The 20,288-nt window shown below is 42.2% G+C and overlaps 1 protein-coding gene across 6 annotated transcripts; it reads left to right on the top strand.

Moving 5' to 3' along the window:
- Positions 1 to 535: 535 nt before the first annotated feature.
- OSGIN1 (oxidative stress induced growth inhibitor 1) lies at positions 536 to 18,919 on the top strand. 6 transcript variants are annotated; one of them, XM_069026414.1, is made up of 8 exons: positions 536 to 699; positions 2,809 to 2,873; positions 7,357 to 7,493; positions 12,227 to 12,335; positions 14,802 to 14,938; positions 15,259 to 15,450; positions 15,781 to 15,872; positions 16,542 to 18,919. In XM_069026414.1, exons 4-8 carry the CDS (start codon positions 12,251 to 12,253, stop codon positions 17,530 to 17,532), a joined length of 1,497 nt encoding a protein of 498 aa, XP_068882515.1. In that variant the 5' UTR covers positions 536 to 699; positions 2,809 to 2,873; positions 7,357 to 7,493; positions 12,227 to 12,250; the 3' UTR covers positions 17,533 to 18,919. The 6 variants fall into 6 exon arrangements, with proteins under 6 accessions (XP_068882515.1, XP_068882514.1, XP_068882512.1 ...); XM_069026413.1 differs by having other exon boundaries at positions 12,224 to 12,335; XM_069026417.1 differs by lacking the exons at positions 536 to 699; positions 2,809 to 2,873; positions 7,357 to 7,493 and adding exons at positions 12,471 to 12,709; positions 13,046 to 13,475 and having other exon boundaries at positions 12,265 to 12,335.
- The last annotated feature ends 1,369 nt before the right edge of the window (positions 18,920 to 20,288 follow it).

Raw genomic sequence — 20,288 nt, 5'->3', positions numbered from 1 at the left:
TAAAAAAAAACCAAAGGAACACTAAAACTGTGTTCCATTATAATAGTTTGTATTAAAAACACATTAAAAGGTGTAAAATTTCAGAAAAAAATGGAGGTATGTATGGCAAGCTTGCATGATTCTATAAATAAGTGCAACTAAAATTATTTTACAAAGTTACTTTTGTCTCGTTCTGTCTTGAGACCAATGACTAGCATAAAAATTGACCTCATGGTTGATATTTTTTTTCACAGGCTGAACTGATGAGTTGAATGAAGTGTCAGGTGTACTCAGGTACACAAAGGTAGTGCATCAAGAGGGATTAGCACTGCAATGTGGGTAGCAGACACAGAGAAGCTTTGCTCTCCCAGGCCCAAGAGTCTCGTCTATGTTTTCCATATAAAATCATCATAGGGAGTATTTTATAAGTCATGGACATTACCTTTGTGCTGCTTTATATCCATTGTGTCTATTCCAGGTGAGTGAAGGGTCATTACACTCACTGGTGGTGCCTGTACTTTGTCTCTTTCAGATGTGTCTGAATAACAGCCACTCCTGAGGCAAACCTAGAAGAGACTTTGCATAAGCTCCTCATGAATGCTTTATTCAGGTGAGAAGATTAAGAGCAGATCAAGATCAGGCCAGGGGATGGAGTGCAGAAGAGCTTTTTGAGCTTCTCTACTGTGTTTACCTAAGGCCACCTCCCTCCTGAGGTACCAGGTGAGAACATGCTTTTTCCCACACACATGCCCTTCAGTTATTTTGTTGAGGTTTCTTTGTGAATGAGGAGTATCCAGAAAGTCTCCAAGGCTTGCCACTTTGCTTTTTATCAGGCATGTGGGTGGCTGCATTGGTTTGAAGAACAACCTGTGCAATGCTTCTGTACTGCCCTATTACTTCACACTTTAGCCCAATTCCTATGTGTTTTATCATGCTCTGGCACAGGTCCAGGGAAGGAAGCTCAGTCAGAGTAGGGACAAGCTTGAACCTGAATCTGAGGTCAAGATAAATAGTCCTGTGGAACTGTCAGCTCAGTGCTAACTGGTAATGAAGCAAATTAAGTGCTAGGAAAGGATGGAGGCCAAAGCAGACGGTTGATGCACAAATCTATGGTTCATCTGTGCTTCGATTGCTGGATTAAATGCTGTTTTTCTCATCTCAGCATATGTGATGAGCACCTGGAGAAGGTAAAACAGGTTGATCTAGGGTATGGAACAACTTCTGTATTGGGAATAAGTCAGAAGACTAAGAGAAATATAATAGAAATTTATAAATATGATGCTGTGGAGAGGAAATAGTTGTGTAGTCTCCCTTTAGTACAGGTACCAGAGGCCACATGTGAAGTTACTAGGAAGTAGATGAAAATAGATGGAAGGAACCAGCAAGAGAACAAACCTCATCAGACTTCAGCCAGCTGGCTCAGCTGCAAATACCTGAAGGCAAGGGAAGACATAAGACAAGCATCACATACTTGTCCTGTTCTCTCCTGTGGGTGACTGCTAATGCCCACTGCTGAGGGTGGGATATGAGGCTGGATGGACCTTTTGGGTCCCTCTGGCCTGACTTGTGCATGTCCCAAGAGGCAGTGCAGATACAGTGAGCTCTAGTTACCCAGTGTGACAACTCAGGCACAGTGAACTGCAACACCAGCGACGAGGTTATAAATTTCCTGTGACATGGCAAAATGGCTCTGATCTGCAGTTATTGCTGATAGCCCTGAATGGTACCCTGAATGTTAGGAGTGCAAAAAATGCTTTAGATAATGTCCCAGTCAGAGCTCCCAGGGACAGGTACCAAAGATAGCCCACACTTTGGTCACCTTGGTGCCACATCATTCTGCCCTGCCGAGTACATTTCAGTCTGGGCTGATAGGCAGAACCAGTCAGGTACTTCTCTGTCAGAGCCCTGCTGTGAGGCTTTGGCCTTGAGGTAAAGGGTCACTTAATATTACAATCCCCAGGTTCTTTGGCAGAGGTTTTGCTTGATGATTCAAACTTAGCATTTTAACCATCGAGACAAATATTGACCAGGCACCTCCTCCTTTTCATCTGTGCTTGGAACAACTCCTCTGTGGAAAACACAAAAACTGCAGCTGGCCTGACAGCTGCCAAAAATGTGAGTAGATTATAAATAAATTATTTCTCTTGATAAAATAATTATTGGCAAGGGTCTAAAACTAATCAGGAGTCATCTCATCGAGAAATAGCTGCTTGATAGACAAAACATAAAGCACACTAAAAAAAAACAACAAAAAAAGCCACCACAAAAAACCCCAAACCAACCAACCAACCAAAAACCCAGCAAAACAGTAACACTAGAACGTGACCTAAAGTAATTCAAGCAATAAAACACGTGAAACAGGAATTGTACTTTTTTGTAGAATAGCTGGGGATAAGAAACAAGGAAGTTATCTCTAGCGAAATTTCTCCAACACCAGAAGTACAACTTGAACAAGATCTTGGTGCAATTGGATGTTAATCTGGTACAAGCTGAGTATGTGTATTGACACATAACTCTTGCTACCGCAGCACTGCACTCTTGTTTCACTGACCTATGCTCAGCTTTAAGCTTTGACATGTGCAAAAAAGGGTATCTGTCAGCTAAATGTGAAATTACACAAATTGCTACATATTTCTAAAACCAATGCTTTGGGGAATTAGTTACTGAATGGCTTTATTCTTGTGCAGAAATTCTGCCTCTTTCTTACCTGTAAATCCACTGTGCAAAATCTTTTCCAACCTCATAGTGAATATTTTTCATGTTCCTAAGCCACAGAAATGACCCCAGAATATATGCATGTGTTTCAAAATAGGACATTCTGTTTTACAGGAAGTGACAGCTCCTTTTGTGTTCCAGCCTCCTCAAGCTAGTCTAGAAACATCTGTCAATTGCAGGTGAGAAACCTTGACCCATGACATAATTTTGTTACACTTTAATGCATTACTGTTATATTGTGACTAAGAGATAAGATTGTCTTTGTAAAAGATACTGGTTCACCCAGTTTTATGTGGAGTAGTCTCAGGGGACTTGCAATTTCAGTCCTGGCAGTCAGTGTTGCAGCACATGGAGCTACTGTGAAGGGAAATTGAGGTCTAAGAAAATATCACTTCAGTTGACCTTTCAGTGTGCATGAAAGGCCTCTTAAGAAGAACGGGCTTGTGTGCAAAACGCACTTAGAATTTCCCAGAGACTCCTGAGGTTATAGCAGAAAGGAAATGTTGCAAATCAGATTGGCTAACCTGGATCCAAGAAGCTGTTACCTCTGATAGAATCAGGTGCTTAAGAGGAAGATGAAAATAAACCCTGAGGGTAGGAAGCTGCAGGATAACTCAAGTCCAGTCCTTTTCTAAACCTTCACAGCTAAAACCTGTTGTGCTCTGCTGCAGAAAAGCTTATTTTTTTGGACAAAATTGAACATGCTGGCTGGGTAGCCCTGGGTGCCCGTAGCTGTACATGTTTCAAAGCCTTTCAGGAATGCTACCAAATCCTGTATCTTGATTAAGTGATTTGTGATAAAGTAAAGAAAACTAAAGCTGGGTTAAAGAGCTGCAGCATGGCTTAAGCTGTGGCAAAGAAATGAATCCAAGAAACTCCAAAAGCTTGCTGCAGCCCTGTTTATGAAAGGTTGTGTTACTGAGTTAAACAAGCTCATTGCATCACATGCTCCTTTTCCATCTTTGAATTATTTGTATTTGAAAACTTCAGTTTTGCCCTAAGGGAAAGTATTTGCAGAGAAGATGCTCAGTGCTCACAGTTAGCTGCACCTACTACTTCAAGTTTTCTTCTCTGTTAGCTATTCCACTCAAGAGATGATGAACATTAACTTTTGTAGGATATTTTGTGCTTTGGGACATATGCACACACCACAGTATTATACAGCATTTTATTAAATTAATCAGTTGCTAAATGCCCATGTAGACTAAGAGAACATAACTAAACTCTGACTGTAAGATTGTAGGAGCTAAAGGCTGTATCTTCAAATGATGCAGCTATCCAGAACTCATGTAAATATTTTGAATACATTGACATTTAGATAAGAGGAAAATTCTCTACCAGCTTCATATGTAGTTTAATCTTTGACTAGGTCATGGCTGCTGTTTGTTTGACATGAAAGTGCATGTGTTTACTTTTTTCCCCAAAACATCAATGTTGAGCTCATGATGGAGGTCTGAGGGCAGAGCGTATGAGCTGAGCTTTCCTCTGTCTGTGGCATTTGGGGAACAAAAAGTCTGCAAAGATCCAGTCCTGGGAAACATGCATGGCTGTAGTCCCTGGAGCCACAGGACTGCACCTCTTTGCATCCTACTAGTTTTTGAAAGGAAGCACATGTTCTGGGAAGTAGACAGCACCCTAGATTTGGCTATCATCCAGCCCTCTGAGGAGGGAAATGGTGATCCTGGCCCATTTTCTAAGGAAATGCCTGCACAGCCACTTGGCACTCTACTACTTCTCCACACAGATGCTTCACATGTAAACTATTCTTGCAAAATATCCAGTGTTACCTCACAGTATTGTACTAGGAATGTCTCCTTCAGGGTGTACTTATAGGGACTTGATCACGCTCTCCATTATTGCTCCTCAGCCTGGGTAGAGAGGAGGTGTGGAATGTCCCAGCAAGGCACTGGCACTGTGCACTGTGTGCTGTGCACAGGTCCTTGCTGCACAGTAGCCAAGGGTGTGACTATGTGAATGCAGAGAGTAGAGCTTCACAGCCCTCCTGGGCAGTGTGATTGATTCTCACCTCCCCAAGTTTATTTCTTAACAGTTGCTTTTTGGACAAAGTGGTGAAAGTGGCTGAATGCCCTGGACAGTGAAGGGTGGTGAAAATCTTTGGTTTCATCTCATTACTTTAGGAAGACAACCTTCTTAGAACAGACAGGGAATGATTTCAAGGTGATGTATTGAAAACAGGGAAAAGCGAAAGTCACCATCTTAAAACAATTCCAGCAAAATGTAAGGTTTTGCTTTTTAGTTTCTTCAAACAACTTTCCAAGTTACTAAGACAAAACCGTTTCAATCATTTATGTGACTGGGAGGTCAATGTTCCTGTGAACAACAAAAGGGTGCAGTGAACCTTTACTTCTCCTCCCTTGGCTCCAGCTGCTTAAACACTGCAAAAAGAGGTATGAACATAGGACAGATATGGCCTTGGCAGGGACATGGGAAAGTTGGGACATGTGGTCTGGGCCAAATCTTTCTTTAGAGGAGGCCATGTGAAAGCACAAACACGTAGGAAATCACAAGTTTAACTGAGAGCAGAACTGGGTCTCACACTTGCAGAGTTGCCTAAGCTGCTTTTTCTGTCAGACCTAGCAACTGTCTGGGATTTCCCAGGCTTTTTTACCTCTATCATTTAGCAGAGTAAGTCACATATTCCAGACATCCAGCTGCTTTCACAGATGGTATGGCCACAGCTTGCTGCTTCTGACTGGAGTGTGCCACGACATTTACAAGGAACATCTTGCTGATATGATCTGGGTTGTGGTGTTGGTCACAAATGTGGGTTTTCTTAGTTGAAGCAAAAAGAAACCAGGTGAACTGCTACAGTATTGGTGTCAAACCATTTATTATCAGTACATATGTGGGTCCTAGTTTTGGTACATAAGCTAACATACAGCTCTAAGTGTAAGCTTTCCTGGGTGATTCAGGTGGAGATTCTTCAGGCAGCAACAAAGTGAAGCTGGGTTTTAGGTACTGCACAGAGACCAGATAGAACCAAAATACTTGATCAGATTTTCCAATTTTTTTCCAGTTGATTTTGTATTCTGTCTTAGATTAAATGATCTGCAGTGTGTGTGTGTGAACAGAACACTTAATACTCTCTTAGGCAGAAAACATGTAGAATTTTAGATTTCTGTTTTACCATTATTGAGAGAAACACCAAAGCATCAGAGCACTACTGTGGCCATTGGAGGATCACACTGTGTTCCTCTCACTATGGAAAACCAACAGAACATGAAGTTCTAATGAGTGAAACAATGTAGTATGTCAGGATAATTTAGCAGAGTCTGGTACACGTCAAGGTTGGCTAGAGGGAAGGGTGAATGCTGGAGAGGTGCTGTAGGAAGGGTTCTGCCATGAGCTGTCAGCAGCAATAAGTTCTGACACCAGACCTTAAGCTCCCCCAAATCAGGAGACAGCAGAATCAAGGCTATCTGACAGGTTTCATGAGTAGGAGATGGATGGGTAGAACTTACATATCCTGAGGTAAAAAGTCAGTAAGTAACAAGGAAATTTCTTTCTAAGGAAATAGGTGTTGGTTCAGGTGCAAAGTATTCCCCAGTACAGTGTTACGGCTTTGTCCTTAAATCTGTGCACCCACAAAATGGCTTTGTCAGTTCAGGAAAAAATAGAAGGGAATTGCATTTGAGTTTGTAGGTCAAGGGCTGGCTGCAAGGCTGACTACAGATTGCTCAATTACGTCTTATTCTGGAAAGTTTATAAAAAGTATTGGGCTGAATTATTTGTTTGCAGTCAAGGTACACAAGGAGAAACAGCTACTTTGATGTATATCTATCCTATGTGATGTGTTTGCTGGGATATCAATAAAAAAGAAGCCCCCAAATTGCTATGTTCAATGGTCTTATTGCACAAGCAAATAAAGGACAGCGGGTTGTTGCATAGGAACGTTTTCCTGTAAAGAATTGTACTGTGCACAAAACTACAAAAGACATCCTGGCTTTATTTGCAAAGGCAATAGAGATTCTAGTTTTATAAATTCTAGTAGGAAATTGACAGGATCTCCTATTTTTTACATACAGGGCAACTTCATTTCTGCAGATTCGCACACATAGTGTGTATTCCTTATTTTCCTTATTACAAACCCAGCCAAACCATCATATATGGTTTTGTCTTGTATCTATGGTATCAGCAAGTATGGACTTGAACATCTTTGTTCTACAATGTTTGACACGCAATGCTGCAATACATTGAAGACAGATTTGAAAAACCCAGTAACAGGGCAGTCTTAAATCACCTAAGCAAACAAATGCCTTATTTCTTCTGAAAGCTTAATTTTTCCTTGACTGACATGGACACATTGGTTACATGCCAATATATATCTAATTAATGCATATAAAAGCCTTTGCTGTCAAAAAATCAGTATGAGTTATTTAAGAGCACTGTGCAAATGCTACCAGGAACTCGAAAGAGTCCTTCCCCCTCCTCTCCCCCCCCCCCTCAGTCTGACAACATTTACTGAGTCAGATTTTTCGAAGGGTTGACTGCTAGTTAAACTTTGAGTGAAACAATGGCTTCACATTTATTAAAACAACTTATTCTGGTGGAATTTAAATTGAGCATTATATTAGGTATTCTGCTGTGATGTGGGTCGTGAGAGTATGGAAATCCTTCTCATGAACTGCTTTTATCTTTCAGATCACATGAATGAAAGTATGCATCTTAACTGCATATCAGCAGTCCTGATTTCCTGGAAATTGTGGTTTCCAAACAGATGGCCTCAGAGATAAACATGTGCTGCATTTACTACTTGAACTGAACACTTTGGCATAAAGGTATTTCATTTGTGAAGGGTACTTTAAATTTAGCAAGCCAGATCGATTATTCCCTGAATTGAGTAAGGTATCTTGGATGAAATCCCTGGTTGGTTCTAAATTTTATAGGAAGCAATTTGACTCATTTTACTGCTACTGTGCAAAAGGCTTGTAACACTTTATCTCACCGAAGAAAAAGAAATACAAATTGAAATAAATATTTTCAGATCCACTATACATCTATGATGTCCTGAGGGTTAAAAATGGAAATGTGTGTTCAGTGCAGGACTTCTGCCATGCATGGCTCCTGTAAGCCTGCTTTTGCTGTAGTCACACAGTCAGCTGAACATTACTAAGGAAGCTCACTACATCATTCATTCAGGAGCTGGGAAGGGAAATATTCCTGCTGACTCATGCTTATTAGTATTTTCCTTGCTCCACCTCTAGTCATTTTGGCTCCTCCTCTCCTCTCTTGCTGCTGGTTGCCTACTATATTTAAACAGCTGTCTTAGGGCAGAGAGAGGATTCCAGGCTTGTAGTTTGGTTGGCTCTCCTGACTGTACAATCACTTTCATAAAGATCCCACCTCTCATCAGACCTGCTGCTAAAGGTAAGAAGGCTCCAAGTAAGCACAGAGAGCTTTGTCTGGTGTGCCCTTCTGAGTATCACAGGGGTGTTTTTAGAAAGGTGTTATTACATAGCACAAAGTTGATTTTTTTCACATACTTTAATTGTGTTTGGGGGGTAACTGGTCTGATATGTAAGAGTGATGATGCAAGGAGGGAACAACTTCTGAAACTTGTAGGGAAGTATAAAATGTAAAAGCTGTCAAGATCTCTGCTTTTTTAGAAAAGTACTAATCAATTAAATATTAAACTGGTGAAACAAATTAGCTGATGAAGAAATTAAGCTGAAGAAAACTATTGCTGCATTTGTTTTAGAACTGTTCTTTAAAACTGAGTGTTGTGGTAGCTCTTTTAATCTCCCCCAGTATTTATACCCTGACTCCATTGCTGACTTGAACTATCCCCATGTTCAGGCCAAACTGTTGATTCTTACTTTAGAAAAATCTCGTGCCTGTTATAGGGAGAGATATCTGCATATGGCTGATGTGACCTGGCTTTCTATTTCTCTAAGGATCACAAAGTGTCCTTGCCTTCTAAATGTATCCTTGCTTTTTCATCTGCTCACTTAAAACCTGTTTCAGCCTTGCAGCCTGGAACTAGTAAGAGCCACACTGACTGAGTTTGTGAGTTATAGTCCCTCTAGACATGAGGCTGTGTCAGGAAGGTATGCAGAGTCTGGCCCAGAATGAGCTGGGTGCTTTTCAGCCAGAAACAATTATGTAACATCACACAGACACTGGAATGCTTTGGAAGCAGCAAGAAGACAAGTTGTGAAACTTGCTGCATTCTCCCAAACTAAGAGGAGGAAAAGGACATCCATTTAAATTAGGAAGCTCAAAGCAGGAGCCAAACTCAGTGTCACTAAGCTGACTAAGTGTGAGTGCCCAGCAGCCTACACTACATAAAAGGAGGGTGAGAAGAGGGTGAGGATCTTAAGTTTCTTGCTATCTCAGGCTTTTTCTTGGTGCTAACTAGTTCAGTATAGATTTGCAATGAACTTCAGTGTCCTGTTGCTTTCCAGTAGCCTCTGCAAGAACTCTGCTACACTGTATTAGCTGTCCAGGTTTCCAGGTATAGGAGTCTAAGACTGAAAAAAAAAAAGTAATTAAAATAATCCACCTTAACATCCAATGACCGGAAAAGTGAATGTTTGGCTTGAAACTAAAATGCCTGAGATGCTCTGAGCTCAGTTTTACCCCCAGAAGTCAAACCTTTAGACTACAGGATGGGAATAGCTATAAACAGGTTCAGCACCTGATTCACGTTCTACTTAAAAAGAGGAATGAATAACTATGAATTATAGATATGGCAGCTATAGGATGTGAAAGGATTTCTCCCATTTGTAGAGAGATGCTAGGATGGTTAATCTTGTGTTGATAGAATTATCAGTGTCAAATCTTCGGGAAACGAAGTGTGTAGCACTAAAATGTCATTAGGGGTTTTGTGAACCCAGGTACTGAATAAATTCATGGCTAAAAATGGTCACATATGTGCACAGATCCAGTAATTTCATCAGACGAACAATTGTGCTCCTCCAGCTATTAAAGTTTGGTTTAATTCCAGAAAATTCTCCTCTTTCATGTGTCAAAAGGTACAGAATGGAGGGGGAGGAGGGTGAAAGGAGGAGGGAGCTATCAGTGAGCTCACGGCTTCTGGCTCTGTGCTTTATCAGGGTGGAGAAGGGTGGCACAGTGCAATGGCCAGGAGCCAAGGCAACGTTCCTCTAAAATAAACAGGACTGCCAGGCTGTCTTCTCCTGTCTTGTGCCTTTTCTGTCCCCTTCAGGCTTGCCCAGAAAAATGCTGGCATACAGCAGCATGACTTTGTGCTCACGCCTTACAAATGGGCTTGCAGGCTCCTTATTTATGTGCTGGCTCTGCTGCTGCCCTGGAACTGCTGCCATGTGCTGTACTGGGTTGGTTCAGCAGTCCTTGCTTCCAGCAAAAATCCCACGGATGTTGCTGGGTTACCACTGTCCACAGAGTGCATGCAGTTTTTCCATGCATGCTGCTGCAGGGAGCTATGGAGCAGAAACCTGGAAGATTGCTTCCAGAGATCTTGCTTTCCTCTTCCAGACTCTCATTAGTTTCACAGAAATAAGATGTGTACTCTGTGTTACGAAAAATTAATAAGAACTTTTCTTCTTGTGTAATACAGTCGTGGAGAGGAGGTTATTTCTTACCATGGAGAAAAAATTTCTGCTAACCTGCAGCTAGATACTGTGGTTTACTGGTGTGAGGGGAATACCTTACTGGTCACACCAGTGTCCTGTTGCTTTGGTGTCTCTGGCAGTCCCAGGTGCTAGTGCTGAATTCTACCAGTTGCAGCTCTGGAGCTTTGTGGGAAGGAATTTGGGGGTAAACTTACACCACAGTCTGAAGGTGGTGCAGGTTTTGGTTAATGTGGCAGAACCTGCCCAAAAGGCTGGGGAGATCCTTGGGCGGTTGGGCTGTGCTCCCACAGCTTCCAGGGCTGGGATAAACATGCCTTAAGGGGAGTTCATCTCCTGCAGGGAATGCAACTACCTTTGAGTCTCAGTTAAATTGGGAACATAAGTTTCCTTGAGATCCAATTCTCTTCAAAGCTAGATGCTTCAAATTACTTAAATTAGACAGCACAACTATTATGTCTTTTAAGTGGTTCATGCTCTGTCAGGCAAAATGCATGAGAGTCTTTAACTAATGCTTAGTTAAGCGGTAACAGGCAACCAGTAAGTGCTACTAAACTGTGATCCAAAAATGTGGACAAAGCTGCTGGTTTTGAATTCATCTTGTAAGCCTTATGTGATGAACACAGTGCTCTTGGAACAGAGCTGTGGACCCCAGCCATGGCTGGATATTGGTGTATATGAGAACTGTCACATCCTTGCAAGCAAATGCACTTCCAACACTCCTGCTCAAGCCTGAAATTTGCAAATTGCAAACTCACTGGTGGTTTCTTGGCTGCCCATTCAGGCACCAGGGTCCTGCACTCTGCTGGAGTTGCTGTGATGTAAATGTCAGGCTTAAAGAGGGGCATTACACTTGTAGGAAGACATTTGCTGCAATACTTGCGTCAAAGGCAGTGATGTGCCAGGCCTTATGGAAGTGTGTGGTGCACTTGCCAAAGATCTTTCTGCACTTGGAAAGGGTGTGGAGAGCATACCCTACTGAACAAAGTCATGCCATTCAATGGATTTTTGCTTAGCTTTCCAAAATGAGAATAAGATTTTTATAAAAGAGAGTATTTTCTGTAGAATAACTTAAAAGCTTATGCTGAATTTCAGAAATCTCATGTTTATTGTGGTAAAAATAACTTCTCTAGGTTTAGTGGCAGTAGAGTTGAATTCCATGGAAAACTAAAGAAGTTGTTATTTGACATGGTAGGATTCCTGCAGGAATGACAAAAACATTCAGTGTTCATTGAATATCTGCATAATGATTAGATTAGTTGTGTAGATTCCACTCTAATGACACCTTAGTCTCCAATTATGATGTATATTTTGTTCAAAGACTTTTTTACTTGTTCACACCTAGAACTCTCCATTTTCTGGAAAATTAAGAAAGAAGGTTCCAGAACTAAACTAGCACTTCTCAAAAAGACCTATAGTGATAGAATGGTACCTATTTGAAAATGCAGCCAAGAGATTTCCAGCCTTTGGGCAGAAGTCTTGAGTCAGGTTTACTTTACTTATCAGTAAATGCACAAGTTACTTTAAAAAGTGTTTGTGATAATGATGCAATTTTGTACAGAGTATGGTCAGAAGTGAAGTTTTTATTAACAAGCTGCAACACTTCATTTAATGTAGTCAGAGGGTTACTAAAATTGCCAGCTGTCCTGGAGTAACAGGAATTCATGTCTGAAAGAGAAAGATAACTGTTCTCTCCCCATTTTGTGGTGCATAATCAGAGAATCATCCTTTGATTTTGGGGTCAGGAGGAAAATAAAAGGTAAGGAGGTCTGTCCTGAGTGTGGAAGTGTAACAGTGACAGTCTGTGACAGAATGTGACAGCCTGCAATTCAAGGATAATACTTTAGATTAGCCTGAGTTTGTGGGCTGGAGAAAGTCTTGTGGGGTTTTTCTCATTTGTTTGTTTATGGGTTTTTGTCAAAAAATGCAAATAATTAAAAACTTATTTATTTCAGCAGGTTTCAGCAGATTGCAGAGCAGAAATGCTTCCGGACAGGAAGATGTATCCATTATTGACCAGACCCTCAAACAAGAGTGGGCTCAAGACACTGCCTGTTGTGATCATAGGTAAGCCTTCTCCTGCCAGCATTGCTGTGTTCTCTTGTGCTGTTTTTGTTTTGGACTTGCTATCTTTAACTTCTGTTCCACATGTTCTCACTCAAACCAGAAATGCCTGACCACTGTTTCTGCATCCTTTCCCAGACAGCCAAACTTCCTATAATGCTAAGAGAAAGACCACTAAGAATTGTGGGAAGTAGGGAACAAGATGTTTGACAAATTAAAACACAGACCTATTTTTAATGATAAAATTGGTAACCTTTTGCTCATCAGTTCATCTGGGCCTGCTTTTTCTCTGCTGGATGTTTAGAAAGATTTGAAACCTTTCCAGTACGGATAGTTAATCAGCTTCCTGTAATTAATCTGTAGTGCTTGAATTAAAGGTAGGTTTGTGTGAGTTTTTTCACCATGATGACTGTTTAGACAATACTCCAGATGCTGTTTTCTTGAAATTTTTCAGATTTCTTTTAAAGCATGAGTGAGCTACACTGATTTTGTACAGATTTAATAGACTTATAAAAAGCAGTTTTCTACCAGTTAAAAAAACCAGGATATATAGTAACTGTCTTGCCTCCCTTGCAAGAGGGAACTTTGCAATGTGAGGTGATTCCTGGAGCAAAGTAATGATGTCAGTGCCTTCCCCTCTGACCAGCCATGAGCTGTGCTGGAGAGCAGGTTTTGGACTCTGTTCATCTGAGCTTGTGTTTCATGCCTTGCAGAGCTGGGCTCCCTCCTTATCTGGCATCAAATTCCGAGCACCTGAGAGAGCTGCTCCAAAGTTAGACACTGCATAAATCACCCCTAATCCTTGCTAACAGCGACTTTGACAAGGATACTACTTACCAGCAATTTCTTGTCTGAGAATGACTTTGTGCTGCTCAGTTGTTCAAGTCTCTAGGTGGGAAGGAGGATATTTGGTACCTCCCTAGTGCGCCTGTACAGGGATCCAGGGCAGAGATGTCACTAAAGCCTCAGAAGAACCAGTGTGAAGATAGGTGCTCTGAGGAGGCTGTTGGACCGAGCAGCCCAGCTGTTCCACTGCAGCTGGACAGCACTGCACGAAGGCTCCAGCTACTTCCCCAGGCCCTGCTCCAGGAAGGCTGTGTGTTCCCTCAGCTGTGCTGGCAGCCTCGTGGATGCGGTTGCACTGTAAAATAGCTTGAGATCCAGATGTTCTTGTGACCATCCATATCAAACTTAGATGTGATTCAGAGTAAATCCTCTGTGTGTAGTTGCTGTGTGTTGTGCATTCAGGTGGTGAAGTTTGACTTAGGTACTTCCTTGTACTTCCTAAAGCAAAGTAGTAACCTGAAATTTGTTATATTTTACTATAGCTGCAGTTTAGTTTGTTTTTAATGTCTGTTGCTGTTGGTTTTGGCTAACTTTCCTGCAAGTGGAATATTCCAAGCACTGACCTGCAGCTGCTGGTCTGTGCTCAGCACAGCAGGCTTTGTCCCCAGCTGTGACATGTACTATCCTTCACATAGCTCAATGTTGGCTTTACAGCCCTAACCTTTCTATTTCTGGGATCCTCAAGGATCAGCCTTTGCTCCAGTCCCACTTTCAGTACTGGCACTGTGCCAACAGGCTGCTGTCACTTGGGTTCTCCTCCCCTCTTTGTCACTGCACTGTGTCAAGGTTGTTGGTCACACAGCAGCAAAGCCTGGGCAGCCAGACAGGCTGACAATTATTTATTTATCACAGACACTGTAAAATATTAAACATGCTGGAGAACAACCGTGTGCAAACTTTCCACAGGCTACTCTCACTGGGCTTTGGAGTCACATATATCTAGTTTTTCCACTGGCTGTTGGGTGGTCAGCACAGGCATTCAGCCATCCAGCAGCCTGTTCAAAGTGTGGTATTCTGAGGGCTTGTCTTGGCATGGCAGAGAGACTTTTTCCATAACACTGCAGTACCATGGTAGGGCTGGTTCCCATTTGAAAGTGTCCTCAAGACCAATTAGTCAAAGCTGCTATTGCCAAATATCCCTTAAAAGGTGGAATTTCTTACTGAGAAGAACTGGTTTCCCTTCAGTAGTCACTCTCTTTTCTGGAGCTTGTATCCTGTGCACAGTGAATGACTCTGCACTGGTGTGAAATGTACTTCCAGGAGAGCTGAGGCCCCTGGTCAGTACATGATCAGTTTCTAAACCTCTAAGTTTAGAGAAATAACTCCATTCATCACCATGCTAGAGACTTCAAGCTTCAGGTGAGGGTAACCTCTGACTTACTTAACCCAGTATCTTTTCAGCAAGTTCTAAGGACCTTGCAATGCAAATAGGAGCAAGCGAGGAGGAGATGGCTAAAATGACTTCCCCGACTCCATCCAATAGGTCAGTGGTCAACCTGGAATAGGAAATCACCTGTATCCACAGCAGTGTCATATCTTTGGAATTGGTCTGGATATTAGAAACACTTCTCAAAGAACTGCTATATTTCCAGAAGTATAAATTCTTCTCCATTTTTTTTTCAGGGAACGGACCTTCAGGAATCTGTCTCTCATATTTGCTGTCAGGTTACACCCCTTACTTCAAAAGACACTCTCTTCATCCTCATCCTATTCTTCAGAGAAAGCTGGAAGAGGCACCAGAAGTCTCTGTTTTGGACCAGGTTTGTGTAAAGAGAAACAGTATGACATTCCAGAAAGCATCCTAGGGGTGTATCATAAGTGATTACCTTGTTTGGATTTTCAAAGTACAGAGACAGAATGAGCCTTGGGCAAATTTTGCTTTGTAATCCAGATCTTCCTTGTATGAAACGGCAGCATTGCTGCTAAGATCCTCGAGGTAGCCCTTGGGCAAAAACAGGTCTGTGTGCCAGTAAATGAGCTTCCCAGCACACCAAACCCACTGATCAGAGATCCTGGAGTAACAAGTAGTCTGCTGCCTGGCAGTACATGCACTCTGAGCATCTGGTCTTCCTCTCTTTAGGATTTGGAGTATCTGTCTGAAGGCTTGGAGGGACGATCCCACAGCCCTGTGGCTCTTCTGTTCGATACTCTTCAGCGTCCAGACACAGATTTTGGTGGGACAGCAGAATCAGTGCTCACTTGGTGGCATGAGCCCGACAGAGCCATCCCCCACCTGGTCCTTGGCAGAAACGCTCCTGGAGGTGCCTGGCATGTAAGTGAATTGGAGCTGAGCCGGGGTCTGCGTGTTGTGTAACAGCCAAATGTGTTGACTGGAGAGAGAAAAGTGCCTCTAAAATGCCAGTCAGCCTTATTAGATCTTATATATACAGACAAGTGAAAGTTTAAAAGGAAAACAAGCATGAGAGGCCTTTGTATTTCCCATCTCTTGTTCTTTTTGGAGAACATGAATGGTTTCAACCATGACAGCAGATCAGAGGAAATTACTGATTTCATCATCTGTGCCATATTGAAACATGGAAAAGTTGCCTTTTGCTTTTTACATTAAAAAATTGAAGTAATTTTTCTCTGCTTCTTTTTCCAGTCTATAGAGGGCTCTATGGTCACCCTGAGCAGAGGGGAATGGATGGGACTCCCAGATCTCCCTTTCAAGGAATGGTTAAAGCAAAAGAGAAGGTGAGATATCCATGGTGTGGTCATTTGTAAACATCTGGAGATTTTTAGAGAACCTGGAATGGACTTCTTGAATGCAGCTATGCATCTGTTATGGGTGATTTTAGTGAGAAAAAGAACACCCTCCCACACCCCCAAACCAATCCATTCTACATGCAGTGATTCAGATAAAGTTGCAGTGCTGCTTGGAATGTGTCCTTCTCCACACCCACTGGGGAGATGAATCAGTGACCACAAGTTCTGAGTAAAGCTTGAAAGTGTGGTCACCTGGCTTCTGTGTCTACTGCTGCTGTCCCTGATGACAAGTGTAATCAGTTCAGCTACTGTGCAGTCTCTGAGGTGCTTCTTTTCTTGACATGTGTCACAATTAATCTTAAGAAGTCCAGGAGTTAAAAATGGAATGGAAACAAGATATTAGAGAAAGGTTTAAATAACCAACCATGTTCTTGGGGTTGGGATTAATGATAGAGAAAGCTGCCTCTGTCCAACAGCTTCTGGACCTGACTGTTAGCTCTGTGTGTCAGGAATAACTTTGCTGAACCAGAGGAAACTAGATCACTCTTCTCTGGTAGTGCCAAGACAGATGGCTCTAGAATACATTCAGTGCAAGAGGGGACAAATTCCAATCTGTTACTTAACTGCTGCTTGACCTTTGTTTGTACTTTATTACAGAGGCCTCAGAAACAATAGAGCCACAGCAGAGGACATTGCTCAATATTACCAACACTATGTGATGAAGAAAGGACTGCAGAAGAATTTCAGATGTGGCACTGTTGTGACCTCTGTGAGGAAAGTGAGTGCAGAGAGCATCTCCAACCACACCCAGAAAGATCTGCAGGATAGTGACCCTCTCTGGAACTCTAATGAACAAAGTACAGAGGTCTTTCAGTTGGATGGGTTTTTCAAAACTGTGGAAGGTGATAAAGAGCCCTTCTCCCTCCATGCAGAGAATGTGGTCTTGGCTACGGGAACATATGACAATCCTACCTGGCTCGGGGTCAAGGGAGAAAACCTTTCCTATGTCCACCACCAGCTGTCTGCCCTAGAAAGAGCAGTGAAGAACAACAGTGTTGGCATCATGTCAGATCCAGTCTTGATTGTAGGTGCTGGTCTGACAGCTGCTGATGCAATTCTCTTTGCTCACCATTGCAATATTCCAGTAATCCATGTTTTTCGGAGACGAGTCAGTGATCCAGGCCTTATTTTTAACCAGCTCCCCAAAATGATGTACCCTGAGTACCACAAAGTCCATCAGATGATGAAAGAACAGACAGCTGCCTGTGCTGGGCCCTATGAGTGTTACATCAGCCTCCCTGAACATCACGTGCTCTCCTTTGGCAAGGACAAGAAATGCATCTTGCAAGACAAGAATGGCTGTCAGAAAGCTTATAAAATTTCCATGGCTCTTGTTCTAACTGGCTCAAACCCCAACCTCTCCTTTCTGCCAAATAATGGCATTGATTTGGCAATGGACAGTGACCAGCCAGTCAATTCAAAGAGGAATCCCATAGATGTTGATCCATTCACCTATGAATGCACTCAGGAGAAAGGGCTCTATGCTCTGGGACCTCTTGCAGGAGATAACTTTGTACGCTTTGTGCAGGGAGGGGCTCTGGCTGCTGCCAGCTCTCTGTTAAAGAAAGCCAGCAAAAATCCCCCCTAACAAAAAACCCCATCCCTGTACTACCTGTACCTGGATGGGTTAGTGCTCTCTCCATGAAACAGCAAATCATCTGATTTGTATATCCTCAAATCTAAAGCCCATTTCTGGTATTCTCCAAGGTTACACAGAGTTAGTAAGTTCTCGCTGAGTTGAGAAGATTAAGTGACCAAACACAGGGTGGGTTTCACACACAACACTATTTCCAGTTCCTGGGAATTCAGCTCCTTTTCTGCATAGCTGTGCATGGTTACTGGGAGTGAATCTTATGCCTGGAAAAGCAAGGGACAAGATAGGAATTGCTCTTCTATCTAAAACCCTCCAGGTGACCGAAAATTGGATTGAGGAATCAATGTTAATTATTTTCAGATAGCAGTGTCACAACACTGTGTCTGTTGGTGTCTTAAAGTGTTTTGTCATGAAACAAAGTAAACTGACCTGGTTTTATTTGCTCCTGTGGTTTGGCTGTATGTTCATTTAGGCCAGAAACCACTGACAGGTGCTGCAGGTACCTCTTTGGCACACAAAGGGGTGCTCTGCAAATAACAAACATTCAAAACTGTATTGTCTCACTGACACCAACAACAAGTAATATATGATTTTTTTTAAAAAATCAAGAGATTCCTGTGATGGGTTCTTCTCCTTCCTGAGAAGGAATGGTACTGATTTGCATTCCTTGGTTTGCTAAGCAATACTTGGTTTGCCATCTTGCAGCTTCCTGCTTTCTAAATCCTAAACCTGTGATAGCCAAATTCTTGGCAGCTGCTGTAGAGACTAAAGCAGAACTAAAGGGGAGCTACTGGTCTGTCTTGGAACTGCCCAGGTACTGTATGGGGCTTCTGGTGCACAGAATATTTTGGAAAGGTGCAATATGTTATATACTGGGTATATATGCTAAGGTATTATGATTTTTTAAAAATATATTATTATTTGTATAAGAGGGAAAATGGCACAGTCACTTTTTGGTAGCTTTATGCTATATATATCTCAAAATTTTTATACTGTTTTTCTAAAAGATTTTTATTGGCAGAATATTTTGTTACAGTCTTTCAGTCTGAATGAGCTGGGGTGGATGACAACGATGCCTTATGTTGCAAACAGCATTCTCAACAGACCTACAGGGCCTTTCATACCTCTCACAGGAAAAACTGCAGTCATGGCTAATTTAATTTGATGTAAAGACAGACTCTGCTCCCTGTGCTGCACTGAAACTCACTGACATCACAAGCCTCTGAAAAACTGAGTGTGATGATACAGTGGCTATTTGTAAATGAATTGGCCTCGAGATATGGGGAGGAGTTTGTCTGTGGTGTTACTGTATCACACTTGAGTAATTTTTCTGACTGACTATTCTTGTATGAAACTTTCCAATAAAGTGATTTCAGATTTACCCTGTGTTTGTTTTAACTCTGAATCTCTGACCCAGAGAAGACCTAATGAACTTTACTTTTCATCACCATCATCTTCCTGGTGAGTACCAGGGCATGGTTTATGCCTGAAAAATCCTTCATCCCTCTGTTCCCTAGGAGCACCCTACTATGAATTTTCTCTCTGGGTATCTTTGTCTCTCCAGTAGGATGAAGAACCTTTGTGAAGTGCTTTGGCCATGTCTGTCTCTTATGAGGCTAGGACACAATGCCAAACCAGGCTATTTGCCAGGCTTATTCTTGCCTGGGGAATCTTGCATCTCTTTCCTGTTCACCTACTGTCTCCTCCTGTCTGCAAAGTAACCCCAGATTATTAGACCAGTAAGTCAGTAAGACAGTTTAGATCAGAAGGGACATTTGAAGTTCTCTAGTCCAACCCTGTAGATACAAAAATGCTGCTAGCGAGGATTTTCTTGTTATTTTCTAAGTCCGTGAGAGACTTTTCTCTCTCACAGAAGAGGTAGCAGGGAATGTAAACAACCAAGACACCTGCAACTTTGAAAAGTCTTGTTTATGGTATAGTAGAAAAATATTTTGACAATGGATGTTTTAGGATTTTAGCCAATCACCCCCAAGGGGTGGCTGGCCCTTTGTCCAATTAGGCTATGAAGAAAAAAGTCTATAAAAGAGTTTGTAAAATAATTAAATAAATCAATCTTGCTGTACAATTCCTGCCTGCTGGATCTTCTCCTCCTCCTCCTCCCTATGGCTGCGGGACACGGTGATATACCCTAGGAACCCGGCCTGCAGTAATACAACCCCACTAAAACAGGGCACACTTTGAAGTTAGACCTGATTGCTCAGTGCCTTGCTGGGGAAAGCTTTGAATATTTCCAGGATAGAGATTGCACTATCAACATTTGATTGCCCTGTTCAACATTTTACCACCTTTGTTGTTGAGAACTGTAGGGTATTTCCTTTACTAGTTGAATGTCCCTATTGCAGCTTATCCACTGCCTCTAGGTTTAGTGATTTTGGCTTTTTTTACTGCACAGCTCTGAGAGGAATCTGGTTCAATGTGTTAAAACATCAGTACTCACCTCTTCTCTGCAAGCTGAGACTGAAGTGCCCTCAGTACTTTGTGAACACAGAAAGGTGGAGGGAATGAGTTTCCTGGGCTGTGTCATTGCTCACTGGCCAGAGGGGTGGCAATGCCCCCAGGCCTCTCTTTGGCAGCATTACTCTTTATAAGCTGGTACTTTCCCCCCCGATTCTGTTATCCTGGCAATATGGGCATTCCTGAGAAGGGATAATGGGGTTCTGTGATCTTCTGCAGCTAACCTTTGCTAGAAGAAAGTTCAGTGATCAATGCTCACCTCTCTAAAAATACTG

The sequence above is a fragment of the Aphelocoma coerulescens genome, chromosome 11, assembly GCF_041296385.1.
Source record: "Aphelocoma coerulescens isolate FSJ_1873_10779 chromosome 11, UR_Acoe_1.0, whole genome shotgun sequence".
Classification (NCBI taxonomy): Eukaryota; Metazoa; Chordata; class Aves; order Passeriformes; family Corvidae; genus Aphelocoma; species Aphelocoma coerulescens.
Note: the sequence above shows the minus strand (reverse complement) of the source record. Positions and strands in the feature narration are given on the sequence as shown.

Coding starts and splice junctions, on each gene's coding strand:
- OSGIN1 (XM_069026414.1), top strand. CDS start 12,251: ATGCTTCCGGACAGGAAGATGTATCCATTATTGACCAGACCCTCAAAC. Junction 15,451..15,780: donor CTCCTGGAGGTGCCTGGCAT/GTAAGTGAATTG, acceptor TTCTTTTTCCAG/TCTATAGAGGGCTCTATGGT. Junction 15,873..16,541: donor TGGTTAAAGCAAAAGAGAAG/GTGAGATATCCA, acceptor ACTTTATTACAG/AGGCCTCAGAAACAATAGAG.